Below are 12424 nucleotides of genomic sequence, written 5' to 3' on the forward strand. Positions count from 1 at the left end.
GAGAGGGAATACTGTAGATTTGTGTACGATTGTAAACTGTTGTGCTGCACCACAGGCTAGCCCATACCATACACCCATACACTGATTCCTGCTCTTATAGGGTAATAACAGGTAAGGTGTGGTAGCTTAGTTGTGCCCACCAGTAGGTAAATTACTAAACTTTCTACCTTCATCATCAGAAGGCGCCATGCTGTGCAGCACAAGGGTCTCAGCCTTTGGGCTGGGTGTATGTAAATTTATTGTATGTTTCCAGCATTTGTGGTTGTGTTTATTTGCCACATCTAAGTAAAATTCTGTTGTGGCAAAAGCTGGTGTTGGGGTTGCTTTCCTCGTTCATGACTTCACTGTATCCTGGGGAGCCCACCCTGGTATGCGGCTTACACATGATTCTTCCAGGTACAGCTATTGCTGTCTAGGTGGATAGTATATTTTCTGCAAAGTTTGACTCCTCAAACATGAAAAGCATCAAAGTTACCAAAGAGAACTAAATAAGTGAAAGGTAATGATGGTGAAACATTGTTTGATTCCAATTTATAGTTGGAACTATTTATTTCTGTTTATTACATAAGATATAAGACTGAAATGTGTATCAACAGAGTCAGCAAAGAGTATTTTATTGAAGCTTTATTCAAATTTTGCCAAGAAAAATAATTATTTACAAAGAAAATATACTATTATTTACAAGGTTTACTATGAAAAAAAAGATAAAATCATCCTTTTATTTTTATTGGATCCAGATTCTTCAGTTGTAGATAGTCCTGAGTATTGATGAGGATGTTATTTTACCTGCAGGAAAAATGTCCTTGAATCAATGCATTTTCTAAATGTAAAATATGATTTACTGTATCTAATGTTAGTAAAGGGGGAACACCCCTACAGCTAGCAGGCTGGTTTTAGGGTATTTTCATGTAGCACTTTTAAAAAAATATTTTATTTTAAAGCAATAATATGGATAACAATGAGAGTGGCCACAACATTTGGCCAATAATATGAGAATGACAACATACAGTTTGTAGATACAGTTTAAAAAGTATGGGAATCCCTGGTTGTCACAAGGGTCACTAGAACTAGTGTCAATGGATGATTTTCCCTCTATTACTCTTCTGTTGACAACTCAAAATTTGTTTCACTTTCACTTTTGAAAATGGTAAACAGGACAAATAGAATATAGGAAGAATCTCACTAACAAGCACACAGACAGCAATAAAAACCTGTCAGGTGTTCTAATCCCATCTAATCTATCATAAAAAAAATAACTGTTGCCTTCACTTATACTTGATAACTGAACTCTAGAATATGCAAGTATAGTCTAAATATTAGAGGCACGTGTATTCTTGGTGTGCAATATGTATTAAGATTTATGCAGTAATCTAGCGTGAACATTTGCCTTTGTGCATGAGCTTCCTGTAATAAAGACCAGTTACTGCTACTCTCTGCTTGTGCAGGGTGAAAGGTCTTGTCTCCGCCTCCTCTTGTGATTGATTGCAGGCAGCCTGTAGTGAGTGGGGCTCCTAGGTCCCTCCCATAGCTATGCCCTCTTTACAGGCAACATACAGCACACTGCAAATTTCATAAGACAATAAATGGCTATGCAAAAGTATTTGGGGTTCACAAGGTGTATTTATATCCTTTGTGGCTATTAAGGAGTATATTTAACTGAAACTTTTTATGCCTGGAGGTAATCTTTAATCCCTTCACGCCTAAGGGTAAAACAAATCTAAATGCCTAAGTACAATTTTGCAACTTTGACATGTGTTAGTAAAACCGTACATATCATCACAACTACTTTGTACATCCAGGTAAATTATACCTTGTTTTTTTCAGGACAAATTGGGCTTTCATTTGGTGGTAAATGGTAATGGGTATCTCCTGATTTTATTTTATTATTAAAGGAAAACTGGCTATTATTTAGCTGTGTGTTTCTTGTTACTACCATAACCTACCCCCAAAGAACAAGCCAAAATAAATTCTCCAGCTATTGATAATTGCAGCAATACCATAAATGCGTATGTCATTTGTGGTTTGTACCCGTAATACAGCCCAGAAACAACAGTGCACATTTTGTTTTTGTCTTTTTTTTTACCTAAAACACTCTGACACTGACATTGACACTAACTGACACTGATACCAAATTTTTTTTTTAAATCCTAACCTTTGAACCTGACTTTTTGACCCTGACCTTCACCCAAACACTATCCCTGGCACTGAACTAGATCAAACCTTGATCTAGGTATTTTGTCTTTATTTTTTTAATATTTATTTATTTATTCATCTTTTTTTTTTTTTTTTTTTTTTTTTTTACAAACATTTTTTCCCCTCTCTGCCAGGAGTTAGAGAGATACAATGTATCTCTCTCTTATATTCATGGAGAGAGAAAAAAACAAGGGGGCCAGGCTGTACAGTGACTGATCACTGTGATAGCCAATCAGAGGCTATCACAGCGATCATGTGACCCTGAATCAGAAGTCCCAGGTCCCGATCATTAGAACGGGACCCGGTGCTCTCAGTGACCGTGCGGTATGCTCCCAGCACAAAGACAAGTACGCAAATATGCGGCCCCATGGAAAAAAGCCCAGTTCTGTGAGGCCGCATATTTGTGTTACGATGGGTAAAGGGGTTAAGCAGCATACAGTAGAGAAATTGCTATGAAAATATCTAAAAGGACAGAGAGACTTATCACAAAATGATGTGACTTTGGGCCATAGCTCTGGGGGAGCCCAGGTGGGTTGTCATTACTTACCTCAGATGGCATTACATGGAACTGGATGTTGCTGGGATTTTATGGGGAAGTTGGTCACTGTTCAGAACTGTTCATCTTCCTTAAAATGTGGGGTGACAGACAACTGTACTGTGGTACATGATACATATTTTACTTGCAGTGTTTCTTACCTTGAATAAAGTTACAGTGATGCTATAAATCAGACTTAGAAAGAACAAGGACATGAATGTTGTGGCGATCTCCCAGCGGTTATCAATTTCTTCTTCTTCCTCTCCTTCTCCTTCTCTGATTATTTTACTGCAACAGGCTGAATGGAGTACATATATGTTAACATATGTGATTTAGTGTAACTCACCTCATATTTTTTATAATCATAGTTTATATATATATATATATATATATATATACAGTATATATATATATATATATATTGTTATCATTTTTTTTACATACATCCTTTTTAACACATTTAACTTCTAGATAAGTACAAGTTTATCTACGAAACATTATTCTGTCTGAACCGTATCCTGTGTATCAAAGTATTTTAGGTACCCCTGACTGTTGCCTGTAGCATAGATCCTAACTCTTAGACTCCGTTCACATCTGGGCGTTCTGAGTCGTGATTTCAAACCGCTCTGCTCAAATGACAAATCGCACAACGCGAATTTCAGATGCCATTCATTTTAATATTGCAAACAATGAAGCTTTATCAGTACCAGATCAATAAATTATAAACACTATCTAGATGAATGTATAAATATATATACATCTCTTAATATATGATAAAGCAATGAGTGGATCAAACCTCAATACAAAACATATGCAAAGAATGTGCAGTGAATCATGTAAATGATTAAATAAATAATAACATAATCAATTCATATCTCACAGTGATATTAAATATTTTCATTCCAAAGTCAATATAAAGTGCAACAGTGGTTGAAAAAAATTCCATTACAAAAAAAAACAAAATCCGTAAAAAAAGTTCCGCCACTCAACTCTTGCTCCCAGCATCCCACACTTACTGGTCTTTCTGCTCTAATGGAGGTCTCTAAGGAAGGGAAGGGGGGGGGGGGCTGATATAAAGGGGGTCGTTTTTATATAATGGAGGTCTCTAAGGAAGCGGGGGGGGGCATTGATATAAGAGGACTGTGAGCTAATGGGAGTCTCTTGGGGGGGGGGGGTGCTAACTGCTGCTCTAATGGCTGGAGATCCCCCCCATTATATCAGACTTCCTTTCTGTCAGCAACCCCCTTTAGAGATCAACGGTTGGTCTTCAGGGGAGGGGGTCACTAATATAAGGGAATATAAAAATAAATAAAAAGCTCAATAAATAATCTCACTCTTGGGTTGCTGCATTCCCAAAGTAAAGGATTGGAGGTTTCCACCACCTTTCGTATAGTATTATGTGTATCAGGATTGCATAGTGCATATGTATGAATAATATTGGAGTGTATTAATTATTGGATTACCCTTGGGGGTTTCCACAATCATTCACAATTATTTTTGACATATGAATATAATTATAGGAGGAGGTTGCACTGTATTTTTAAAATTTATAGCTTTTGGGTATCTAAGGGAAGTACTGGGGACTCTGAACTAATGGGGGGGGGGTCTCTATGGGAAGCACTGATATAAGGGGACTCTGACCTAATGGGGGTCTCTAAGGGGGGTGTCACTGAAATAAGGGGACTCTGATCTAATGGGGGGTCTCCAAGGGCGGCATTGATATAAGGGACTCTGATCTGATGGGGGGTCTCCAAGGGGAGCATTGATATAAGGGGACTCTGATCTAATGGGGGGGGGGTACTGATATAAGGGGACTCTGGGAGGGGGGACTGATACAAGGGGACTCTGGTCTAATGGGGGTCTCTATGTGGGGCCTCTGTATTATGAAGGAGGTGACACTGACCCCTGTAACAGAAAAGTTATTTAATCACAGAATATAATGCATAGCATATACTACAAAAAAAATTTGACGTGTGCTTGTAAAGTGTTTGGGTTTGGCTTGAATAAAAGGTGGCAACTCTATGCAGAATATGTGAAAGGGTCCCACATGATTGTAATAAAGGGCCCTGGGACCAATGGAAAGGGGCATGGGACAGGGTCAGGGGGGCCCTTCATGGTTTCTTGCACTGGAGCCCTGAAGATTCTAGTTAGACCTCTAGTGCAGAATCTTAAAGAGTGCTTTGACTAAAAAAAGGTTGCTAAACACTGGTGCAATGTATAGTTTGATTATTCTGATCAATCCATCCTGATCTAGATATTTTTATAGCAATAGCACATACTATATTGAATGATGACCTGCATAACCCTGTTCTGCCCAGAATATATCTTCACAATGTAGGTTTCCAAATTATTGATTTACTTAAAATAAAGCAAAAAGGTCTTGTTTTGACATGGTGTGAATTTCAGTTCCTCAGAAGGTCCAAAAACAGAACTACTATACAACCAAACCGAGTTTCTCTTATTAGGTTGTGAGCACCTGCATGTTGTTTGTATGGTACACTTTCCTTGGGTGTGATACGTATTGTCACTTGACCTTTTTTTAAAAATTATTATTTTATTATAAGATTTCTTGTTGGTTTTAGGGTGTATTCACACTTGCAACTGCACCCTGCCTGCAATTATATCCGAAAGCCCCTGGGGGGGGGGGTTCCCGCACAACACAACATAACGGGAAACATAGTGCCCACAGATGGAGAATGTGCTTCCACGCTGTGTGTCATCCTCTGCTCTCATACTATACTGGCACAAAGGGGGCTGTGCAGTCACTTCATCGTCAAAACAAACAACAAAAATTAATAAAAAGTTACAAAAATTAAATTTTTTGAATTTTAAAATCTGTTTATGGTATTTCTTCCAAGAATGCTATGTCTCTTCTGCAATAATACATACTTACCTGCCTGCTTGCAGTTTCCTACTAAATGTACACTGAGCTGCATGTGCACAGCTCAGCGTGCATTCCTGGAACACTGCCCCTGTGCCGGAATGACTGACTCCCGTGCAGGGGCGGACTGACAACTCATGGGGCCCCCGGGCAATACGGGATCATGGGGCCCCTGTGTCCTTGCCCAAACTCAAAAAAGCCTATGAAAAGGTACCAGGGGCATCTCTTCGGGCCCCCTACTGACCCCGGGCCCTCGGGCAATGCCCGAGTTTCCAAATGGTCAGTCCACCCCTGCTCCCATGCACATACTAGAAGGCATAACACTAAGGAGCATATTTATATTGTTGTGAATATGACATTCACCAAACATAGACTGTAGGTGAATATTCCTGGTGCATGTGTTTTACATCACGGTGATTGATCCACCACCAGTAGATTTTTGGTGACAGCCACATTCACTGTTTTAAAAATATATCCCTTAAAGAAGATGTAAGCTCATTCACTAAAATCTCTTATAATGTTCAACATGATAATATCATTTTAAATGCTATTTTTATTGTTTTAAATCCGCAGATTTTATTGAAATATTATTTGGGGATCCTGTCATGAAGGCCCTTATTTAGAAACTTCCTATTATAATGTGACAACTGTTTTTCAATTGTGCTTCTGCATTGTCACATGTGCCACCTGGCAGGCACTACAAGCTGTTATGCTGACACACAATAAGATAAAAAAAAGTGAAAACAGTATTTTAGGAGAAAAAAAAGCAATTTCGTATGATTTGTGGTGTTTCAGCAAACAAATATAATCCAATTAGGGTTTACCGGTACTTGAATTTGACTGCAACACCTAATTCTTAATCTGTGAGGCATCCTCCCTCTGCATCATCTTCCACCATCCAACAACTGTGGAGGGAGGAAGGAGAATGCAGACACAACAAATGTGGAGGGAGGAAGGAGATTGCAGAGACAACAATTGTGGATGGAGGAAGAAGAATGCAGAGACAACAATTGTGGATGGAGGAAGGAGAATGCAGACACAACAAATGTGGAGGGAGGAAGGAGAATGCAGGGACAACAATTGTGGATGGAGGAAGGAGAATGCAGAGACAACAATTGTGGAGGGAGGATGGAGAATGCAGAGACAACAAATGTGGAGGGAGGAAGGAGAATGCAGAGACAACAATTGTGGATGGAGGAAGGAGAATGCAGAGACAACAAATGTGGAGGGAGGAAGGAGAATGCAGAGACAACAATTGTGGATGGAGGAAGGAGAATGCAGAGACAACAAATGTGGAGGGAGGAAGGAGAATGCAGACACAACAATTGTGGATGGAGGAAGGAGAATGCAGAGACAACAATTGTGGATGGAGGAAGGAGAATGCAGACACAACAATTGTGGATGGAGGAAGGAGAGAATGCAGAGACGACAAATGTGGAGGGAGGAAGGAGAATGCAGAGACAACAAATGTGGAGGGAGGAAGGAGAATGCAGACACAACAATCGTGGATGGAGGAGGGAGAATGCAGAGACAACAAATGTGGATGGAGGAAGGAGAATGCAGAGACAACAATTGTGGATGGAGGAAGAAGAATGCAGACACAACAATTGTGGATGGAGGAAGGAGAATGCAGACACAACAAATGTGGAGGGAGGAAGGAGAATGCAGACACAACAATCGTGGATGGAGGAGGGAGAATGCAGACACAACAAATGTGGAGGGAGGAAGGAGAATGCAGAGACAACAATCGTGGAGGGAGGAAGGAGAATGCAGAGACAACAAATGTGGAGGGAGGAAGGAGAATGCAGAGACAACAATTGTGGATGGAGGAAGGAGAATGCAGAGACAACTGTGGATGGTGGAAGATGATGCAGAGGTGCCAACTATAGATGGAGGGAGGATGCATAACAACTGTGAAGGGAGGAAGGAGAATGCAGACACAACACATGTGGAGGGAGAAAGGAGAATGCAGAGACAACAATTGTGGATGGAGGAAGGAGAATGCTGAGACAACAATTGTGGATGGAGGAGGGAGAATGCAGAGACAACTGTGGATGGTGGAATATGATGCAGAGGTGCCAACTATAGATAGAGGGAGGATGCATAACAACTGTGGATGGAGGAAGGAGAATGCAGACACAACAAATGTGGAGGGAGTAAGGAGAATGCAGACACAACAAATGTGGAGGGAATAAAGAGAATGTAGAGACAACAATTATGGATGGAGGAAGGAGAATGCAGACACAACAATTGTGCATGGAGGAAGGAGAATGCAGAGACAACAATTGTGGATGATGGAAGATGATGTAGAGGTGACAGCTATGGTTGGTGGGGAGATAGAGAGGTGAGAGCTATTGATAGAGGAAGCAAAGGATATAGGAACTGTGGATGGGGGATGGGTCTGCAAGGTGACAACTATGAATGGAGGAAGAGGATACAGAGGAAGCAGCTGTGAATGAAGGGGGATTCAGATGTAACAACTGTGGATGGAAAGGAGATGCAGAGGTGACAGCTGCTGATGGAGGAAGCAAGATGCAAAGGGGACAACTGTGACTGGAGGGAAGATGCAGATGTGAGAGCTGCTGATGGAGGAAGGGGGAAGCAATGGTGACAGTTGTGGATGGAGGATGGGGGTGCAGAGCTCACAACTGTGGATGGAGAGGAGATGCAAAGGTGACAGCTGATGGTAAAGGAAGGAAGATGCAGAGGTGCTAGCTGTGGATGGAGGGGGAATGCAGAGGTGAAGGCTGCTGATGGAGGAAGGGGGATGCAGAGGAGGACAACGTGGAGGGGGGAAGGTTGGTGCAAAAGTGACAGCTGTGGATGGAGAAAGGTGATGCAGAGGTGACAGCTGTGGTTGGCGGGGGGATGCAGCGGTAACTATTGTTGATGGAGGGGAGATGCAAAAGTGACAGCTGCTAATAGAGGAAGGGGGATGCAGAAGCGACAACTGTGGATGGAGAGGGGATGCAGAGGTAACAACTGTGGATGGAGGAAAGCACCACTAGAATGTTCAGCATCAAACTCTTGCTGGTGTCAGATGCCTATGTATCCCACCTTGGTTCCACCTTCAGCTGCCACCTCATTAGTTCATCTCCGCAGGTCTGTAAGGACACACTAATGATGTAGCATTTGAAAGGAGGAAGGGGGGGGGGAAGTCGTAGGCATCTGACACACAAAAGTGGTAGATTCTGAAGTTTTCTTTAATTTATTGTTCTGCAAGATAGTGAAAATTTGCTGCAACCAAGACCATTATAATATAGATCATATATTATAACTATACACTGTTTCAACTTTCATAATTGAATGACAGGTAAATGGATAAGTGCACTTTCAATGTGTCAATATACTTCACCCTCCGTAGCTGCAAATTGTACTTGCAGTCATGCCTACAATCTCTGGGATTTCTATACATCCTGCTACAGATCTTCCATGAGCAGACTGCACCTGAATAGAAAGATGTGCTCAGAGGACCCATGGGAAACTACTGCACCATTGTACAGAAATGAGTGTGGGATGTAAACAAACCTAATGGTACAATTGCGTGGTCAGAATGCTTCTTAATGTGGGAGGGCTAAATGAAAAAAAAATATGGGAGGGGACTAAAGGGACTTACCCTTCAAGACAATTCAGCTAGAAAATAATTGTATCACCTGCCTAGCTGTCTACTGTAGAATGGGAGGGGTGTGAGGATTACAATCTCAAAAATAACAAGACTTTGGCTGTTGGGAGAGACCCTAATATTGGGGATAACTCACTGGTAGGGCTTTGAGAAGTGAGAAGTATAAATAGCCAGCAGTGATTCAAATAGACAGCGATTACACATCATCTCTGTCCTTGATGGATTGTCCTTTTACTAAATGATAGTAATTACGTTTAAAGTTGAACTCCAGAAACTTGAAAACCGCACCAGCACTGAAATGGTTGACTGCTTGTTTAGGCCTAGTTGGTATGAAAAAGTCAATTTACTTACTTGATCCTCTGCTCCTGCATCCTCCACACTGCTAGACTGGTCAATGCAGTGTTTTCTTCCCTATGCTCTGGTGGTCTAAGACAGTGGTCTCCAAACTACAGCCCGGCAACTAGATGCGGCCGTTTGCTTGCTTTTATCCGGCTCTTGGGGAATTATTCCCCCCACCATCAGCAACAGTCGAGCATAGTTCCTGCCACTGACACCAACAATGGGACACTATTCCTTCCACTAACACCAATAATGGGGCATTATTCCTCAAACTGACACCAATGATGGGGCACTATTCATTCCACTGATAACAATAATGGGGCACTACTCCTCCCACTGACACCAATGATGGGACACTATTCCTCCCACTGACACCAATGATGGGTCACTATTCCTCCCACAGACACCAACAATGGGACACTATTCCACCCACTGAAACAAACAATGGGAAACTATTCCTCTCATTGATACCAGTGATGGGGCACTATATCTCCCGTTAATACCAATGATGAGGCATTGTTTACTCCTACTGATGCCAGGACATTTTCTTCTCCCACTGGCCACAGTCTGGCCCCCTTAAAGTCTGAAGGACAGTAAACTGGTCCTTCATTTATAAAGTTTGGAGACCCCTGGTCTAATATCCTAATGTCAAGATCAATGCAGGGTCCATAGCCCTGCAGTGACATGAGGACACTAAGGCATAGTCCACCGCAAGAGCATGGGGGAGCAGAGAATCAGGTAAGTAAAAGTGGTTTTATGTGTTTTTTTAAGACCAAACGATCACTTAACCCTTGCAATGTGGGCACAGCCTCATTGCAAAAGAGGATTTTCAAGTTTCCTGGATTTCAGCTTTAAATGTTTAACTGCTGCACATTTATCAAATATTTTGAATAGCTTTAAAAATGTATATTTATGTAGCACTAAATGGTTTTACCAAGTGAACTAATCCATTTGCATCAATGCTTCTACATGGCCAAGCGTCTTATGGATAGGTTATGAATAAAGGGTCTGTTTTTCCGAACCAGCAAGAGCAGCATAGGAGGGAGTGTGATCAAATGAGGTTCTCTGTACTAAAATACTATTAAAGTGTATCTGAAGACAAAATTTTTTTTTCAGTTTTGGATAAAGTGAGAAAGGGTTCAAATTATTATTGCGGTCTGTGACTCCACTGGGGAGATTTGCTCTCACTATTAGTCCTGGTTACCATTATTACCAGGTTAGAAAGCATTGGGAAAATCTCCAGTTGTACAGTTGTCACTGGACCAGATGATGGGGAAAATTTTCTCATGGGTAAATTTGTTCTGGTGGCAATTCATTATCTTATTCTGGATAAATTTACTCTTAATTCCTGTTGAGACAAGATGTGAATATAATTATCCCCAATGAAGCACAGATGGCAAAAAAAAAAACTGAAATGGGATTAACCATTCCCTGCAATTCTCCCTATGTAATTAAAAAGTAAAGAGGTGAAAATGTGTAAACCTGCTCTATTAAAGAGGATGTAAACCCATCATTTCATATTCTTGATATGTGCCTGCTGTACAATGTACTTGCATGAAAAGGTATCCTGTTCTTTGTATTCATTCTTTTGTTTGAAATCCCTGGTGCTCCTGCCAGTCCCTCTGCTTTCCTATTAAAAACTGGCCACACTAGGCATGAGAGCACAGAGAGGACAGTTCTCTAGCTGTTTGGGAACTCAGCCTGCTTTCCTCCAATGACCAAACTTGTCCTGACACGCCCCCCAGCACATCCTTTCATTGGGAAGATGAGTGTACTGTTGTTTCTCCTCCCATAGCTCTTATGAAGCTGAGAACAGAGAGTATGTGAGAACGTATTAAAAAATAGGGGAAAAATGTATTTATAAGGTTTTTTAGATCTATACACAAATGTTTTCATTTATGTTTTAAACTGATGGGTTGTTTTGCAAGGTGAGGGTTGACAATCACCTTAGCACTTAGCTCCTCATAGTAATGTCTTTTTGTATACTAATAGCCATAACCACTCTACTGGTTAAATGTCAGTTTGGGTCACCCACCCTACAAAGATTTCCCACTGGTATACTGAATATCAGTGCCAAGGGCAGTGGTGCATAATAAGGCCACATGTACATTAGGCATTTAGTCCATGTGCGGTCCATCCCGGCGTTTTAGTGCATCCAGGAAACACAAGTGCATGTCCATCCCCACTGCCTGCAGCCTGTAAAATCTATGGCAGGCTGAAATGCACTGTGACTGTAGAGTGGTACTCACATTTAGCACCATATGTGGTCAGGGGTGTATGCAGATGTCCCTGAAGCCATGGGGCCCTTAATGTCAGTACCACTCAGTACAGAATTCAGCACTGTCCAGCCGCAGCATATTGCAGCCTGCCAATGACTGTGCCAGGCTTCACACTGAACCTGTGTCTTCTAGGTGCACTATAATCCTGGGATTGGACGCACACAAGCTCAGAGCCCATTGTGCATGGGGTGTAATCAGATTATAGCTCAGTTGTCATTTCACTTGGTTGCAAAAAGATAATTATTTGCTTAGGATTACCATACATTACTTTTTGTGTTAGTTAACGTTGATACACACATTAGGAAATGCCAAAAGCGTACCCTAATTAGTAATAAAGTGCTTTGTAAATGAAATAATCATAAAGCAAAGCTGTACTGACAGCAAGCCTCTTTCTGAGAGATTTATCTTTATAATATTTATTGCAGAATAAGTCCATTTACAAAATACAGCCCTCACATTTTTGTCACAGCAAAATCACATTGACAAGTACATTCTAGAAGAGCCTGGGTTTTTGGGAAGACCAAATCTAGTACACAGATGTTACAGACAGAGGAGCACATAGACGCTTTTTTTAG

At 41.2% G+C, this 12424-nt stretch overlaps 1 gene segment (V, D, J or C); it reads right to left on the minus strand.

Annotated features, from left to right (window-relative positions):
• Positions 1-636: 636 nt before the first annotated feature.
• Positions 637-12424, minus strand: part of LOC149461522 (Ig mu chain C region membrane-bound form-like) — a 385848-nt gene continuing 374060 nt past the window's right edge. Inside the window, 2 exon segments of the C gene segment in view lie at positions 637-786; positions 2890-3026. Coding sequence covers positions 778-786; positions 2890-3026 — 146 coding nt within the window.

This window comes from Staurois parvus, unplaced genomic scaffold (genome assembly GCF_062004578.1).
Source record: "Staurois parvus isolate SC_StPar_1 unplaced genomic scaffold, SC_StPar_1.0 ptg000199l, whole genome shotgun sequence".
Classification (NCBI taxonomy): domain Eukaryota; kingdom Metazoa; phylum Chordata; class Amphibia; order Anura; family Ranidae; genus Staurois; species Staurois parvus.